The sequence below is a fragment of the Phoenix dactylifera genome, chromosome 13 (genome assembly GCF_009389715.1).
Source record: "Phoenix dactylifera cultivar Barhee BC4 chromosome 13, palm_55x_up_171113_PBpolish2nd_filt_p, whole genome shotgun sequence".
Classification (NCBI taxonomy): domain Eukaryota; kingdom Viridiplantae; phylum Streptophyta; class Magnoliopsida; order Arecales; family Arecaceae; genus Phoenix; species Phoenix dactylifera.
The window spans coordinates 8066446-8085435 of record NC_052404.1 but is presented as its reverse complement, the minus strand read 5'-3'; the positions used below and the strand labels follow the sequence as shown (position 1 = coordinate 8085435).

At 42.7% G+C, this 18990-nt stretch overlaps 1 protein-coding gene across 5 annotated transcripts; it reads right to left on the bottom strand.

Annotated features, from left to right (window-relative positions):
• Positions 1–7071: 7071 nt before the first annotated feature.
• Positions 7072–18114, bottom strand: LOC103709664 (transcription factor Pur-alpha 1-like). 5 transcript variants are annotated; one of them, XR_003386174.2, is made up of 7 exons: positions 17567–18114; positions 17416–17463; positions 8693–8836; positions 8348–8590; positions 8058–8255; positions 7661–7749; positions 7072–7429 (listed from the first exon to the last, which is right to left on the bottom strand). XR_003386174.2 is itself a non-coding variant. In XM_026805656.2 (6 exons), exons 1-5 carry the CDS (start codon positions 17819–17821, stop codon positions 8103–8105), a joined length of 843 nt encoding a protein of 280 aa, XP_026661457.1. In that variant the 5' UTR covers positions 17822–18114; the 3' UTR covers positions 7072–7749; positions 8058–8102. The 5 variants fall into 5 exon arrangements, 2 of the variants coding, with proteins under 2 accessions (XP_026661457.1, XP_008793346.1); XR_003386173.2 differs by having other exon boundaries at positions 7072–7410; XR_003386175.2 differs by having other exon boundaries at positions 7072–7397.
• Between the last annotated feature and the right edge of the window lie 876 nt (positions 18115–18990).

The window sequence follows — 18990 nt, the reverse complement described above, 5'->3', positions numbered from 1 at the left end:
GGCCAGGGGGCGATAATAGAAGTCAGCAGGGCCGAAGGTCGGCGCTGGATATTGGCGTTTCGCTGGCACCGATCGCATTTCCGGACGAAATCCATCGTATCCTTCTGGAGTGTGGGCCAGTAATATCCTTGCCGCAGGATCTTGTGGGCCAGTGCCCGACTCCCCATGTGATTTCCGCAGATCCCTTCATGGACCTCTCGGAGGGCATAGTCCGCCTCGGAGGAGCGGAGGCATCTAAGAAGGGGAGAAGTGAATGATCGACGATAAAGTCTATTCTCGTACAGGACATACCGGGGGGCTTGGCGCTTGATTCGGCGAGCCTCCGTCTCGTCATGAGGTAGGGTCCCGTCTTGGAGGTAGCAGACGAGCCCATCGATCCAGCTTGGCTCGGAGTCGATGCACATGGTAGGCTCGGGTTCCTCCATGCTGGGGATCTGAAGATACTCGAGCATTGTTCCCTTGGGAAGCTCGCTCATGCGGGAGGTTGCCAATTTGGACAGCTGGTCTGCCCTGAAGTTTTCCGCCCTGAGAATGTACTGAATATTGAAAGAATTCAGGGCAGACGTAAGTTCCCGCACCTTTTGGAGATACTTTTGCATGGATGGCTCTTTAGCTTCAAAGTCTCCTTGGATCTGGTTCACTACTAGCTGGGAGTCGCTGAAGGCCGTCAGGTCTTCCACTTTCAGTTCTTTCGCCAGCTTGAGCCCGGCGATGAGAGCCTCATACTCGGCCTCATTGTTCGAGGCCGGGAATTCGAGGCGCAAGGCTTGCTCGGCCACTACTCCGTCTGGACTGGTGAGGATGAGTCCGGCTCCGCTACCTCCCGAGGTTGAAGACCCGTCCGAGTGCAGGACCCATGGCTGCCTCGGGGCTTCCTCCGCAGATACGGGTGGCAACTCGGGGTCGTCCGGCAGAGTACACTCCACGATGAAGTCAGCGAGTATTTGGGCCTTGATAGCCGGCCTGGGCCGATACTCGAGGTCAAATTCCCCGAGCTCAACCGCCCATTTGGCGATCCTCCCCGCACGATCCGACCTTTGCAATATTTGCTTCATAGGCTGGTCGGTCAATATAGCTATTGTGTGGGCTTGGAAGTAAGGCCTGAGTCTCCGAGCCGAGATGATGAGAGCGAAGATGGTCTTCTCAAGTTTAGAATATCGGGTCTCAGCATCCCTGAGAACCCGGCTGATGTAATAGACCGGCTTTTGGAGCTTGTCCTCTTCCCGGACGAGGACTGAGCTCACTGCAGCTGGGGAGACGGACAAGTATAAATAAAGGACCTCGCCCTTCTGGGGCTTGGTGAGCAGCGGGGGAGAGGCCAGAAGGCTCCGGAGCTCTTCAAAGGCTCGCTGGCATTCTTCTGACCACCGGAAGTCTTTCGGCCGTTTGAGGCTCTTGAAGAAAGGAAGGCAGCGCTCGGCTGATCGAGAGACGAACCTTCCCAAGGCGGCAACTCGCCCTGCGAGCCGCTGCACCTCCTTAACTGTCTTCGGAGGCGACATCTCTTGCAGTGCCCGGATTTTCTCCGGTTGGCTTCAATTCCGCGCTGGGTCACTATGAAACCCAGGAACTTGCCCGAGGTGACCCCGAACGCACATTTCGCCGGGTTGAGCTTCATTTTGTATCTTCTGAGCTTGACGAATGTCTCGTCGAGATCGGCTATGTGGTGTTCCGCCGCTCGGCTTTTCACCAGTATGTCGTCCACGTAGACTTCCATATTTCGGCCGATCTGGTCTTTGAAAATTTGGCTGACCAGTCTCTGATAGGTGGCCCCAGCGTTTTTCAGGCCAAAGGGCATCACCTTGTAGCAGTAGGTGCCCTTGTCGGTGATGAAGGCCGTCTTCTCCTCGTCTTCTGGCGCCATTCGGATTTGATTGTACCCTGAAAAGGCGTCCATAAAAGTTAGCAGTTGGTGCCCTGAAGTAGAGTCGACGAGCTGGTCGATGCTTGGAAGGGGAAAGCTGTCTTTCGGGCAGGCCTTGTTCAGGTCGGTGTAGTCCACGCACATACGCCATTTCCCGTTGGCCTTCTTTACGAGGACTACGTTGGCGAGCCAGTCCGGGTAGGAGACCTCCCGGATGAAGCCGGCTCCGAGGAGTTTGTCCACCTCCTCGGCCGCAGCACGTTGCCGTTCCGGGGCGGAGCCCCTTTTCTTCTGCTTTACAGGCCTGCTGGTTGGCCTCACCTGGAGTCGGTGAACCATGACCTCAGGGTCAATTTCCGGCACGTCCGCAGGCGACCAGGCGAAGACGTCAGCATTGTCCCGCAGGAAGCTGACGAGGCGATCCCTCTCGCGGGCGCCGAGGCCGGAGCCGACCTGCACGGTTAGCTCGGAAAAATTTTCTTTTAGTGGAACTTGAACAAGAAGCTCACCGGGCTCTACTTGCTTCTTCCAGAGGGTGTCCCTCGCATCGAGGGTTTCTATAGGCAATGAAGGGCCCGTTGGCTGAATTGTCGCCTCGGTCGGTTGCTTTACTCCGTGGGCCGCCGTGTAGCATTGCTTGGCGACCAGCTGGTCTCCTCGGACCTCGCCTACTCCTTGGCCGGTGGGGAACCGCATGAGCAGATGGTGGGTTGAAACTACGGCTCGAAGGGCATTCAGCCCTGGCCGCCCAAGGATGGCGTTGTAGACCGAGGGCAGTCGGACCACCAGAAAGTCCGTCCTCACAGTGCTCTCCCGGGGGGCGAGGCCAACTGTGACAAGGAAGCTGGTCTCACCTTCGACCGGGACCGAATCTCCGGTGAACCCGACCAGTGGGGCGTTGATCCTCCAGAGATGTCCTTCTGTCAACCCCATTTTTTGGTAGGCATGATAATACAAAATGTTTGCTGAGCTCCCATTGTCAACTAGAACACGCTTTACATCAAACTTATTTACAATCATTGAGATGACCACAGCGTCATCGTGAGGGGTCTCGACCCCTTCTAAGTCCTCGTCCGAGAACGAGATGACTTCATCAGTGCGTGGGCGTTTCGGGGGTGCTCCCGGGGCGGCTGCTCCTGCTGAGGCCCTTCCAATCATGTTGATGGTGCCGGCAATGGGCCTGTTGTCGTCCGGATTTTCGGTTGGTACGACATCCTCCGCCGGCCTCCTTTCCTCGCGCCGGTTTCTCACGAACCGGTTGAGTACTCCTCAATGGATGAGTGCTTCTATCTCGTCCCGGAGCTGGAAGCAGTCCTCCGTGTCGTGCCCACGGTCTCGGTGGAAGCGACAGTACTTCCTGGGATTACGGGGAAATCCCGTGTCTCGCATAGGCGGCGGGGGTCGGAAGAAGTCCCGACCCTCGATTTCCATCAGGATCTCGGCCCGGGGGGCGTTGACGGGTGTATAGTTCTCGTACCTCCCCGGGTACATCCGAGGCCGTGGTGGGGACCTCGGTCGAGGAGGGGTCCTCTGCTGAGGTCGCCCCTGCTGACGGGGCGGGCTCCTCAGTCTGGGGAGATTTTTCTTTCGACGGGGGGATCGACTCCTTTGTCGGTCGCGCTCCTCACGGCGCTTCTTCTGCTTCTTAGAGGCGGGCTCAATTGCTCCCCGCCTAGAGGCAACTGCCTCCTCGGCCTTGGCATACTTTCGGGCCCGGGCCAACATTTCGGTGAAGTCGGCCGGGAAGCTCTTCTCGATGGAGAAGAGGAATCGGTAGGAGCGAACCCCAGTCTTCAGAGCCGACATGGCTATCGACTGGTCTAGCTCGCGAACCTCCCATGTGGCGGCGGTGAAGCGGTCCAGGTATTCCTTGAGGGACTCCCCCTCTTTCTGTTTGATGTCGAGGAGGGAGTCTGACGTCCGTCGCTGGCACCGGCTGGCAGCAAAGTTGGTGGCGAACTGCCTGCCGAATTGCTCAAAAGAGGACACCGTGTTCGGCTTCAGTCCAGAAAACCAAAGCCGAGCGGTCCCTCGGAGGGTTGCTGGGAAGGCCTTGCAAAGTATGGCCTCCGAGGACCCTTGTAGGGCCATGAGGGCCCGATAGCTCTCCAAGTGGTCGAGAGGGTCGGTGATTCCGCTGTAGGGCTCCATCTGAGGCATTTTGAACCTCGCAGGAACCGGCTCATCCTCGATCCGGCTGGAGAAGGGGGACTTGGTAGTGAACTCAAAGTCTCCCTCTTGCCTCGCCTTCTTGCTGTGGAGTGCCGCGATCTGGCGCTCCAGATGCTCAACTTTTCGGTCGAGCTCCCCTGCCTGCGGAATTGTTGCCGTGGTTTGCACCGGCTCACGGCGGTCCGGAGCTGACTCAGCCTCAGAAGGCTGGAGTCTTCTGTCGAGATCTTCCCCCGGCAGCTCTCTTTGGGGGGAAGTCCGCTCCTCGTTATTGGCTCTGGAGGAGCCATGTAAATTCTGGCCGGGGAGAACCGGGCCGTTGGGAGGAAATTCCGGCGGGAACTGGGCCCGCGGGGGAAGCGTTGGTAAAGCTTCCTCGCGTCGCAGGCCCTGAACGGCGGCGGCCAGGGCCTGGACTTGCTGTACTAAGGCGTTGAACTGTTCCGGCTGGACCTGAGGAATTGGGTCAGCCGGAGTTGGAGAATTCTGGACGGAGCGTCCAGGACTTTGCGGGGGACGCCGGGAGACGTTGGAGGCTCCCTTACTTCTCAACTTCATGACTGCTACTCGGGCCCTTCCTCTAGCGCCAACTGTTGCTGGAAATTGGACCCGGGGGCAATCTTCGGTCGAGTGAGAGGGAGCAGCGGGTCACCACGGCGGGGCGGCGACCAGTCGGCGGGCGGCGTCCTCCGCTTGGGGTGGCCGGAGAGAGGGAGCTGGGGGTCCTCACGGCGGGGCGGCGATCCGTCGGCGAGCGGCGTCCTCCGTTTGGTGTGCCTGCAAACAAGCCGGTGGCCGGGTCTTCCGGCGCCGGCCCTCCGACGCTCAAGTCAGGGAGGGGGCAAATAGTGTTGAAGAGGAGATAAAGTGTTTGTAGAGCGTGTAATTTTCCCCCCCCTGCCTAAGAAGCCAAGGTTCCCTTTTATAGGCGGGGGTCGGTGTACCTGTGATGTAACGGGGCGAAGCCGTAGTACGGCTTGGCATGTTGTCCAGGTCGGCGCACGGTCAGGCGAATTATTACATCGATGTCGGCGGTGAGGTCGTCGTACGACCTGAATTGGGGCGCTGCCAGGCGAATTATTGCATCGGTGTCGGGGGTATGGCCGAGATCGGGGACTTATCATGGTTGACTAGACTCTGCTGGGCTAACTTGCCGTGGAGAGCCGAGGATCCGTAGATGTCAGGAGCCATGCGCATTAATTGTGGAGTAAGCCGGAGATCCGCATTAATTGTCGAGTAAGCCGGAGATCCGCATTAATGGTGGAGTAAGCCGGAGATCCACATTAATTGTAGAGTGAACCGGAGGGTTACAGCGGCTATGCGCAATAAATGCTGAAGCAGTGGCAGGGTATGGTCCTCAGTTGGACCTCGGGGGAGTACGGCCGTAGTAGGTGGCTGACAAGGGTAGACCTTGAGCATCAAGATTTTCCTAGGTCGGATGTCTTGAGGTCGGGCGTTCCGAGGTCGGACGCCGACTTCGGCTGTTCAGGGTCGGCGATTGTGCGGCTTCTTGGGGGCATTCGTGTCACTTGGGGGAAAAATCTTATTCCCCCAACATAAATCAATACATAATTTTCAGAATATGTTGTTTGTCAATATACAATACAGGATCGGGTGGTGCATACTTAGCAAATTAGTCATCTACCGACCCAAAACATACCTCCAAACAAATTGATATACAATTTTCGGAACATCATGTTCATCAGTATGCACTACATAATCAGATGATATACACTCGTCGACTTTATAATACATACCGCAAGCTTTTTTTGATATACACCTAGTAATGTTCCAATACACACTTTCAAATAAGTCGATACACTTTTTCGAACATATTTTTTACCAGTACATACTATATGGTCAGATGGTACGCATTAAGCATATTAGTCATCTAGCAAACCAATACGCATTTCTAGATAAATCAATGCAAAGTTTTGAAAATATGATATTCATTTGTACTGGTATATAGTATATAATTTTCTAGCTTTGTCTATATATATATATATATATATAGCATTTTTTAGATTTTATGAACGCTTAGGTGCAAAAATTCTGAAAAGGAGATGGATTTAGAGGAGAAAGAGAGTTGGAAAGGAAAAAGATCTCATGGATGGAAGAGATGACTTGATGAGAAAAAAAGACAGATAAAGAGGCTTGATGAGAAAGAAAAGGGATGACATGCGCGATTTTTTTTTTAATTTTAATCATTAGAATGACAACTTTGTTAGTAAGGGAAGTTCCTAGTTTTTGGCTTTTTTAAAATAAATACTAGAAATACGGTAAAAAAGAAAATCTGACTTATATTATTTTGTTTCACCAATCATGGCCACCGGTTCATATGATCTTGCACCTAGTGCATGCTTGATGAATGAGGCTCACGGGAATCGGCAGCTATTGGCTACAAACACGGCCACATGGTGCATGTTGTGTAAGCAATAATTTCTCCTAGAAATGATCCCGCATAACTCTAACCCTACCCGACAGCAAATACATATTTCACTCCGTTCCTCCCTAATAATCCCGGCATGCGCAGCCAAGGAGAGGAGGCAGACCCCTGCCCACTTATACCAGTCTTCATCCTCTTTTCAGATTTCTTGGCTGCAACTGTTAAGCTCGAAAAAAGGCTGCGCAGGTGAAAAACTCTGCTAAAAGACTTTCCAAAAATGGCTTGAATCTCACAAAAGAAGGAGAGGAGTAGGCCACTGCCAGGGAACAAAAGAAACGATCGATCCTGCTACTTCGGTTGAATCTCACATGGCGGACCTAGAAACTATTGAGGAAATAGGGGCAGAACTGGAGGTTCAACTTTACCAGTGTCGATGATTTCGACAAAGGAAGCACCGGTCTCGTTGTAAACAATGGCTGCGATTAGTTTGACAGAAGTTTTCAGTTTTTTGATTTTTTTTTTTCCAAGCAAGACTCTCCCAAAGATATTATTTGAATGCTTGGCCCTGTAAACAAACCAGAGCATGCCTACATAAACTTAGATATCACACCTAGACTCCTAGATATCGAGCAGCATGCAGTCACAGACCTGGACATCAATGAAGGCATCTTTTGCATCTACAGTATCAACAATCAAGGCGAGCAATACCAAGCGAAGCATACTTGTTTCTAAATGCCATCTGCCCCTGATAACAAGCTATCATCCATGGCCCAGTTCAACCTGCATGCCATAAGAATCATATACAAGCAGTCGCCTTCTTTTACAGGAGGAAAAATTTCACGGACAAGAAAAACCACCCTACGCAAAATGGTCCGTAGCAAACACCGCGCCCGCCCGCCCCATCCACAATTCTTTATCCGGACCCACCAGTCATAATGACTACCAGATCCCGTCGTGTTCGACATGGGTAGATTGCTGCATCATTTCTCTGAAGTGATTGATGCCGACTCAAACGGCAATTCAAAAAAAAAAAAAAAAGTAAATAAATGAATGCTTCACAGACCTGACAGAATCTGGTAATAAAATTATATCATTCGGATAGGGAAAAAAATACCACTTCAGCAAAGGATATCAACCAATTGCTACAACATATTGATTAACCAAAAGAAAAGGAAAAAAATTCTAACATTCCCATGATGATCTTAACCATGTCATTAAGGTGGCTGATGATCGCATACCTGCAGTACCTGCTCCGATCAGAGACTTGCAGACTGAACTGTTAAAAATCCTAGTAATAAGTGGCAACCAAAAAAATGCAGAGGTAGCCCTGTATAAAGGAATAACTCGGAAATCACATTTCATTGCCAGCATTTAAAAAAACACAAGATGATGGGTTTAATAGAGTGGCATCAAAAACAAGATTATTCAGAGACATCAACATTGGAGTCACCACCTTTTTATACCACTAGACGCACAAGCTGCAAGATATTAGTTTTGCTCTTCATTATTCCTTAAAAGTAAAAAAGATTGGCAAATGACCATATCTCCACTGTGGAGTAACCATTATTCTCCACCAGACGTGAACAACAATATAGAGCATGATCTACACAACGGCTCAATCTAAATCAAACAGACCTGCAGTAGAACTGAAGTGAGGGGATCAACTGTCCTCCAAAAAGATCATCTCTGTGCCGGCTCCACTGTCCGCACATTTGGACCAGTCATTCCTTCAAATCTGTCCTTGGTTATCTCCACAAAATGACCGATCATTTCATGAAACTGCTTCAGACCAGACAAGGGAAGGATGATTGATGAGCGATCTGCACCAGCAACCTGCATTTGTATACGGCAAGGAAGTCATGATGTTTTGTCACTGGTAAAAACAATGAAATTGATAATAGCTATTCATTGAATACTCCAGGTACCTCAGATATCCTCAAGAAATGGCCCCTATTATTGCTACCTAAATCAAAGAAGAACCTCTTTTGATCTACCCTAATTACTTTAGACATCCCCATGCCTCCAATATCCTCCTGAGGAGGCAATTCAACCAATCGGTCAACATTTAACTCTGACCCAGAGGCTGACTGTGCACTATGGCCTGATATAAATCCAGCCCCAACATCATCTGAAAGTCCTGGAAGTCGCTCTGGTGGTTCCATATGTTGCTGTTTTGGTATTATAAGAAACAATTGACAAAAGTAAGGAGAAGCTCAGAAAAAAACACCATGCAGGGAACCTTGGCACAAAACCATTCACTCAGCATTTACCTGATTTGGTACAATGAAAAGTCGGGAAGCTTCTTCATTAATCTCTAGCAAAATGTTCCTAAATGCTGCCCATCCTTCTTCGCCTGAGCTTCCGGCTGGAACAATGATTGTACTACGATTTCTGTTGACAGATGCCTCTGAAATCTAAACAAGAAGTAAATATATTAGTTTTATATGATAGATTGTATAACCTCTATCAAATCAACAGTTTGGATGTCTGTTGGCCTACCCAGGCACACAAGTATCCTCCAGCATGTCCATTAGAAATGAAGATGATGCTAACTACAACCTTGAAATCATATACAGCATTTCCCATCTCACAACTAGGATATTTATATTGGATAAGGTTTCTCATTTCCCTAGGGTTATGGGTTCAGAAAAGGTCTGAGAAATCCTACAATAAAGATCATTTTTCTGATATTATTTGGCTGAAAGGGGGGCGGAATTCCATAAGCACAACTTAGTTTGTTGCTGCATAGACCATGGACGGTGACTCATACTGTCCCCACCAACGCAATAGCATATTTTAAGGGGTCCCTCTAAAATTACTTAGGTATCAGAATATGCTTTAAAGCATGGTAGATTAAGCATGAAGCAAAGTTTTCTAACTCAGTTTTGGTAGATTGAGCATGAAGCTAAGTTTTGTAACTCAGTTTTGGTAGATTGAGCATGAAGCTAAGTTTTGTAACTCAGTTTTGGATTCAGTCCTCCTCTAAGTATAGTTTCAGTTTCAGCACTTCCGCTCTGAGATCCGGAGTTCCAGCCAACCAATCTTTATAATTTTTCTAACTTGCTTTTTTGTTGCTAATTTCCTATATTTGCTCTGATGTTTACGTCCAACTAAACTTTTTACTAAGCATATTTCATTTTATTTTAATAACTCGTCTAAGCAAGAAAAACCATTTGAGAATATTTTATGATAATCCCTTTTAACAATCCATTTAAGCAAGAAAAGATAAATCCACAGAAAAACACATTTATTTCACTACTTCGTTTTAACATATCATTTTATTCTAAAAGATGAGAACAGAAAACAAATTTAAGCAGAAAAAGGATGGTAGGAAATTAGAAACACACAACACTTTCTAATTAACAAAGATACACATCAAGATTGCATCTTGCTCATTATAACAACAAAGCTTAGCCAATAAATAAATAAATAAATTTGATCATTAAAAGACTTGGATAATTTTGTTATTAGATAATATTAACAAATTTTAGAAAATATTAGAAAATATTGAATAATCCACTGTTAAACAAAAAAAAACAAGATAAAAATTTATCAGTTTCGGCCAGAAAATCGACCGGAAGTGCCCAAAATGGAACAAAATTGGAAATTTTCCGCCAATTGTTAACCGGTTTCGGCCAAAACTTCAAATGATGATATGAACACAATGATTTGCAAAATGATAGAATCCTTTAAGAAAAATTGGTTCAAAACAAGAGAAAGAAAAGACAAGCCTAGTAATGGCAAGGTCGTGCTGATTTTCTTTTTTCCCTTCCAGTTTTTTTGGATTCACTAGCAATCAGGCACATGCAATGGACATTGAATATAATTGAATTACAGCATATATAAATTATAAAAATGAAATTAAGAAATGATATTATAATGGACTGTTATAAGAGAGAGAGAGAGAGAATCAAATGCATGCATAGAAAAACTCTTAAATGGGAAATATAACCATAGTAGGATGGAACATTGTAAATGCAATATTTGCAACAATCAAAAATTTAAAATTTAGATGATAAATGATCTTGAATGATTTAATTATGGGCGGCGATTCGGTTGGCTTAGGTCGGATGCGGGTTGAGTCAAAAGTTTGTTAACTTGCACCTGACATGTTTATTAGACGTTAAAAATTCAGATCTGAACCCGACCTATTTATTAAATAGGTAACCCGACCCGACCTGCATAATAGCTTATTAAACAAGTCAAATCAGGTCAAAGGGCTTAAACAAGCTAAGTGGATTTTTAACAAAAAAAAAGATTTTAAACGGGTTAAACAAATTAAGCGGGTGAGGTTAAGCGGCATAGAAATAGGTTAGGTAGGTTTTAAATGAGTTAAACTATTCTTAAACTAGTTACAACGGGTCAAGTCATGACCTAACCCAGGTCTAGGCAAGTTGACCCATTTATGACCCAAACCTATTTATGTCAAACACGAATCTGCTTAAAGCGGGTTGTTTGCAGGTTGATAATTTACCTTTCCAAAAAGGGAAGGGTTTTGTTGCTTGGCAAATTTCTATTTAGCTAATATTCAATTGAAGGAAGACCAATGATTTTGATAAAGATATAAGCATATTCTCATCCGAGAAGCTGACAGATGGGATGTAGAGAGAATCATGTGGAAAATCAAAACTGTTCTCTTTTAAAAAAAGATAGAATAGATAATGGTCCATTCCAATGGCCCATAAGGGTTTAAAGCTTGGCGGACTAATAAATCAGTTCTCTCATGCCCATTCAACAATAATTGCACAGAATATCAAGAAAAACTTTTATGACTGACTTCCCACTAACATGTCAGATTCCATATAGGATACAACATCGCACAACAAACATGGTGAAATATAATGGCAGTCAAAACATTGTAAGGCCTTCATAAACTGTTTGGAGAACCTTCAATATACAGACGTAATGAATATGTAATTAGCAGTTTTTATGCATTATCCTGTTATAAAGACCACCATATAATGAGAACAAAGAGCATCTTTTACATGTTACTGATCATCAGATTAAAATAATATTAGTATACTTCCATTATGCACTTCCATAATGGGCAAGTTTATGTTCTTGCAATGATGGATAACCAAACTTCAACAAGAGTTGCCTTAATTTAGGAATGACTGTAAAATACTTCCATTAGATCATTATTTGCCTAAATTTAGCAATGACTGTCAAACACTTCTATCAAAATCATTAGATAAAAGTGACTATGATAATGGAATATTAATTTACATGTTCAAAGATTTCGCTATGTCTATCAACATCAAAAGAACCATAAGTGAGACATTTATTATTGCCTACTTCTCATTGGTAAGTTTATTCATACAATCTAACTTCTCATAAAGAACAATGCATGAAGGAAAGAAGAACAGTTTAAAAGAAAACAATCATCAACAATGCAGAAAAGCAAGATTAGTTGTATAGAAAAAAATTGAAGAAAATAAAGCCCATGAAAAAGTGAGTTCAGTTTATATAAGATTAAAAATCTCGAATATGAGATTATTTTTGAAAAATAAGATTATGCAGTTAGAATAAATTTATCATCTAGGGATAACCAGACAAATTGCATCTTATCCATCTTCATAAGACTACGTTCAGGGTCAAGGGAGCAGCAGTAGTGGACCTAAGATTGAAGTCAACTAATGTAAAGCAATGTAATGAATTAGATATCCATTCATCTTCAATAACAGCGGAATTATTGTACACACAAAGGCAAACACCAAAGTTAATTATTAGCATCTACAGAAAATTGCAAACAAAACAACATGCTATGACGCTGGTATCATGGTGAACATCAACAAACTTAAGACAACACTATATGTTTGGGATGAGGCAACTTTTAAATATTGAACTTCTTTCATTTGAATTTATGAAGAAGACTTGCTAGAGTTATGCTAAGGTTTGCTCAGGGTTGTCAAGAAGGGTGAATGGTTCATATGAGGTGGAGATCCTAACTGTCTGGTTAATGTTCAGGAGGAAGAAAAAGGATTTGTACTATCATTGGCATGAGAAAACAATAGAAAAAAGAAAAACAAACTTGCAAGTCATATAGCAAGTTAGACAGCAAAGTTATAACTAATATGTTAGATGGAAAGACAATACAAAACCATCATCAACAAGCATTACCCCATCAATTTTGGTCAACTTTATGAGTTATCTTAACAGCAATTTCTATGAAGGTTGCATAATATATATAGAGGAGTTAAACTGCATGTTAAACATATTAGATGAAACAAGGGAATTGTATGACAATTCAATTGATATGCTGATGATCTCTGGTCAAAAGATGCAAAGGAATGGGCATGGGGCACCTCAGGTTGACATCATCAAATCCTGGGTTTGATCAAGAATTGGCCCTCACGCCAAAAGATAGAAAAGTTTAACTGCACCAAACTTAACATGCAGCCCAACAGTAAATGAGTGAGTGCAGGTGTATGCGTGCACACTCACACAGACATTATGTTGCTTGATATATAAAATGTCTACGAAATGGGAATGGAAGTTTGTATGTGCACGTGACATCATTCATATATTGGCAAACTTAGGATCTGAGCAACGATGTTTTTTTTCTCTTTTTTTTGTTTTGAGAATAGAAAATGAGCCATAATCTTGTTTCATTTTGCACCTTTTTGAAAAGGTTAAACATGTTTGGCAGCAACAATTGTTTCATAAACAAGAGACATGCAGCAGTAGTATTGGTGACAAGGGAGGTGGTATGACGGCGGAGGTGGTAAAGGTGGAAAAAATAGTTTAGTTGATGCTGGTGGCAGCAGTTTTACCAGCAACAACATTAGAAGCAGTGTGGCAGTGCTAGATTTGCATGCAGAAAGCAAAAGCCCAAAAGTTTGGAAGTATACTCTTTTGTTTTAATTTAAAAATGCTGCTGAACTTTTAATTTCTTTTAAAATTGTAAACCTGGTAAAAATAGTTCTACAATATGTGTTTTAAAGTATTGAATACACGAGATTAAGTCAGAATTAAAAAGAGTCTGGAAGAATTCTGACAAAACCTAAATATAAAGTTCAAAGTTATAGGTGGGACTTTTGAAGAACAGTTAAAATCTTGATGGATTTTAGGGCAGTATTTAGTTAACCAAAATGAAGATTAGCTTCCTTCCATCTAGGCTACTTGGAAAACATACATCATTACCCTTTCTTTCGCTTCTCTTTGGTGACATGTATGTGAGATTGGAGATACAGTGTAGTCATTTTACTTTTATATTTTCTTTAAGAGGATACCTTTTAGGAATCCCTCCCAGTGTTTGTTCTATTATATAAAGAGGAGGTCAGAAAATTAGCTATTGTACAAGTATATTCAGAGTTAGTAATTGTTATTTTTCTCCCCTCCTCTCTCTCTAGTACTCCTCTTCTTCTTCTTCTGCTCTCTGCTTTCCTCCAAACTTACCAGCCCAGAACACAGAAGTGTCACGGATCTGTCATAAGACCATACCTCAACAGTTCCAAAATTAGTCATTCGTATCAATTTAACTAATTTAGTGCTCTTGTAAACCATACTACTCATATTTCTTAAATGCAAGTTCTATAACGTTGAACACCAATACCCCCACCTCCCACCCCTGTTTTCTCTTCAAAATTCAATCAACAATACCGCATAGATTTGTTACTAAATCTAATCCAGAAGGATCATTGGACTCGATGTGGATCACTTTGGCTACTACGAACATCCAAGAGAATCATCAAACTCGATGTAGAATACTTTGGCCACTACGAGTATTCAGAAAAATTACTATACTCGATGTAAAATACTTTGGCCAATACGAGTATTAAGAAGGATCACCGGACTTGATGTGGACCACTTTGACCAATACAAGTATTCAGAAGAATCATCAGACTTGATGTGGACCATTTTAGTCATTATAAGTATCCAAAGGGATCACCAAACTCGATGTAAATCATTTTAACCATTATAAGTATCCAAAGGGATCACCAAACTCGATGTAAAAAACTTTGGCCACTACGAGTATTCAGAAGGATCACTAAACTTGATGTGGACTACTTTGGCCACTACGAGTATTAAAAAAGATCACTGGACTCAATGTGGACCACTTTGGCCATTACAGAATTTAGGAGGATCACCAGACTCGATGTGGATTACTTGGACTACTACGACTATTCAGAAAGATCACTAAACTCGATGTAGAATACTTTGACTAGTACGAGTGAGGTTAGACAAAGTTCAGAAACGAGATCCGCTACATCAAAAAGCCGTGTCACAGACCAACCTTCAGAAGGCCATAATTTGGTCATGCGATGTCCGATTGAGATAATCTTTTTTTTTTGAATAAAGCATCTTTTCGAGATCTACAACTTTAGGCCAACCTCCTAGGAGGTTGAATCGGGCCAAAATTCTATCGTTTCGGCCACGAAATGGGCTAGTTAAATTAAAACATTTTTTTTCGGATAAGACTTTGACCAGATGTAGCTCTCTATTCGAGAAGAATCAGGCGAAGCGACAGAAGGCAGAATTGATGTAGAAGTCGAGATTTATCACCTCAAGAGTTTTAGATTTTTCTAGAAGATTTCTATGAGAGATGTTTATTTTAAAAAAAAGAGTACTACTAGGTTTAGGAAGAAAAATCCAACCTACATTGTGTTAGAGCGGACCCCACATTATTATAGAGGCTATATACCTCATTTTTTAAGAATTAATGAAAAAAAGGAGACTTAAAGTCCTACTTTCGAAACTCTTTTATCTTCTTCTAGTTATCTTCCAAGAGATTCGAGTTGAATGGATTGAAGAAAATCTTCCTTTTCCCCAATCGGATCAAGATCTAGCCATTTTGGCTCAAATTTATGAATAGGCACTAATGATCCATCGTATTCTCTCCAATATTCATAACCAATCAAATTACAAGATATCTCTAATTGTCGTAAATCTAAAATCCAACTTTGATCCCATTCACTACCATCCCAACAAGGACAGGGCTAGATGTCCCATGCTCGAAGACCTTGAGAATATGCGTATACCTCCCAACCTACCCTTACTAATACCAGTATAGAAAAATATATGTTTTCCCATATTCATTTATTGATGCAGTTATGTGAAGCAGTATAATGGTAGGAATTTGAATCACCCAAGTTGGCTTAGTTTTAGCCTTTAGGAAAGCCCAACGCCAATAAGATGCCATGCAACCCAACATGACTCAACAAAAGAAATGATAGAACCTTATCTCTCAGCCTAAATCAGACAATTACTTGATATAAACATACAAGCAACCGTAGTCAAAAGTTTTACATTGATAGATAAATGCTGGAAACATTAATCCCTGTCGAAAACTAAATAATTAACCAAAACCATAATACTCGAAACAAGCATCTCAGTGCAATTTAACCTATTTTGAGCAAAATCTAAAGGGAGCCTTCAGCCACCTTTAAACACAAGATAAGCATATGTTAAGCTGCGATATAGAAGTACATTCTTCATATACATGTCCATTTGAACAAACTAGCAAATTTTCAGGTAATAAAAACCAAGAAGACATGCAAACATGTTGATACACTAGTTGGATTTTCACCATCCTGTTAAGAGAAATCAACAAGGTAGAGAATATATAAACATTTGTATGCTCAAACCAAACAAGTTCAAGCCACACTTGTTAAAAAAAAAAAATTTAGTGTATTGCATGAATGCTGGGCTAGACACAATTTTAGGATGGGGATATTAAATTAACCAGCCAGTTTTTATTCCATCAGGAGGCGGAATAAACTAAATCTACATGCAAGAAATGGTATTGGTCCATATAAGCATCAATAGGTCACAATTTTCCTAGATGCTTTGACCTCATTTAAAGAAAAAACAATTTATGAGAACATATAACAAAAGATTTTACATCATCAATCAGAAATTTATAAAATCAAACGATTTAGTAGGGTGGTTTTAATTGGAGAATACAAACCTCTTACTTCAATCTTTTTATGAATTATATCGGGTTAATTGTATACAAGATTCACCTTCAAGGTCAATAATCAATTAAGTTTTTTTTATAGAACAGATAGAGAGACATAATGAATAAAATTCAACATCTTTAGCAGACAATGTAATTCTTGAATATTTTCACTGGTTCTCTATTTCATTATACGATTATACAATATCTAGTGTTTATATTGACAGTCAACATTTTTCCTCCTTTTAAGCATTTTTCAAAATCTCCGAAATTGTAATTTTCTTTTTTCAATGTTTTAGTGATTCTATACCTTTTTTATTACAATTACTGTGCAACACCTGATGCGGACAACATCATACTTAATACCCATTACATTGCAAAATTCGAAAATAACATATTCAGCTATGTGGCTTAATCTTCGGGTAAAATTGATCCATGATAATAAATATATATGCACCTATATATGATGAAAAAAAAAATGAAAAAGCAAATAGAGATTTACAACCAGAGGTTCACAAGATAATCTTGTTCTCTATTATTTCGCGTGGATGAAGTATGGGAAATGCATCGTGTCTCGGATTTCAACATGTGAAACATGATTGAAAATAATAGCCAATGTAACTTTGTGCATGCAATTGCAATGCTTTCAAAGGCCCTCTGTTATTACATGCGCTTGCTCAGCAAAAGAGGTCATGAAAATCCATTCACAGTTTTAAAGTGAAAGGCATGACCCTCCTCCAATTTCCCAGGCAACAACAAGGAAACTCCCCAAAAACTTATGCCGGTTCACATATTCAGTTGTTAACCTGTCCTACACTTGTGCATGCCTACTTAACTTTCTGAAAAGCAACCTTTTCCACTTTTGGCAATGTTAATGTATCATCATTACGAGGCAATTCAAGATGAGACTACTCCGTCCAATTCCCAGAAGATCAACCCCCGCAAGATCTTAGCTATATCCGATTCAGGTCATAATAGCACGAAACTGAACAAAAAAAAGGCATAGCTACCTCAAAAAAGTAGAAGTAACATAAGCAATCATACGTTATCGAAAAAGGTGGAGAGAAATAATGAAAAGCAACGGCAAGGCTCTACCTTCAAGAAGCGCCCCCTTTTATTCTCCCCGATATCAAAGTAAAACACCTAATAACAACAAAGAGAGCATCAATCAGCACAAAGTCCCAGATCCAAAGTATCTAAACAACAAGAACCCAACAAACCTAGACCAGGATAGAATTTTTCCGACCTTGGTGTCGAGCTTGAGCTCCTTGCTGAAGGCATCCTGCTCGTCAGTATTGACATAGTAATTGAAGAGGTCGATGAACCAGGCGATGCCGTTAACAGGGACGATAATGGTGGACCTCGTCGCCGACGTCTTCTCCGAGATCTTAAGGTACCTCCCACGGGGGTTCTCCTTCAGATCGAAGTAGAACAGCTTGTGTTCGAACTGCAGCGTCTTGGACACCAGCTCCACGTCGTTCCCACCCGAACCGCCCTCCATCGCCCCAACCTAAAAACCCCTCCTTATTCTCCCCAAATCTAGATTCAAGCAACAAGACAAAAAACCCTAGTTCTTGCTCCTGCTCCAACGAAAACCCTAACCCTAGGGGAGCAAATTCCTCCAGTGCCGGGCACGAATCGATTAGGGAAAGGTTGGCAAAGGGTTGGTGATTTGGGTTTGGAATTGCTGGCCTCCGCTGCCGCTGGTAAGCTGTAGCAGATGGAGATGGTATTAGGGTTAGTAGGGTTGGGGTTGGGGTTGGGGTTGGGGGCGGGTCTAGGGGTTTGACCGGAGGCCATGGTTTGGAGCCGCCCCTTTTTAATCGAGCCCCCGGTCTCCCTTCCGAACAACCCGCGGGTTTTCACGGTGCGGACCATTACCGCTGAAGGATTACGCGGGTAAAAACTCTGCGAGCGGTCGGCGCTAACGTGCGCACCAGGAATGCTTTATGGGCCTAAAGCCCCAGTTCAGTGCCACGGCACTGGGATCTGTATTAAATGCTTTGGTTTAATATTGGATAGATTAAGGATTTGGCAGAAAGGATTTATTATTATTGTTATTATTATTATTTGAAAAACTCATATTTAAGTATGTGATGCTTGAAAAAAATAGTTTTTATATGTTTGATTGGCAACCGATTTCGGAATGGTCTATGATTAATTGAGCATCTACTTTGAGAAAGTTAAATAAAATATCAGTTACGCTTTTAATAAAAAAAGTATTTTATCTTATACTATCTAAAATTTTAAGGATATTTTTTAAAAAATAAATTATTTTAATTTTCAGCCAGAGAAAAATAAGTTTATTATATTCTTCGTAAGTTTTTCTTTTCTATAAAATATGAGAATATTATTTTCACCGAAATACATTTTTTTATCTTTTTTTTGAAAATTTTAACCAAATATGGGATATTTTTTAATTTTTTCTATTGACGACACTTTTTTCCCTGCTATTCTCATGAACCAAAAGAGTCGAAAGTTTGCTTGCTGGAAGGATCTTTAGTATATATGTAATGAATTATTCAATAAGTTTGATAAATTATTCTTATAGCACAGCATGTGGCATTTCATGATAAATAGAAAAATTGCATGTCAAGTACATGTTTTGGATAGCCATGGAATGGGTTAGGCTCGAGCAAAGATTTGGGCTTCATTTTATTCAGCATGCTT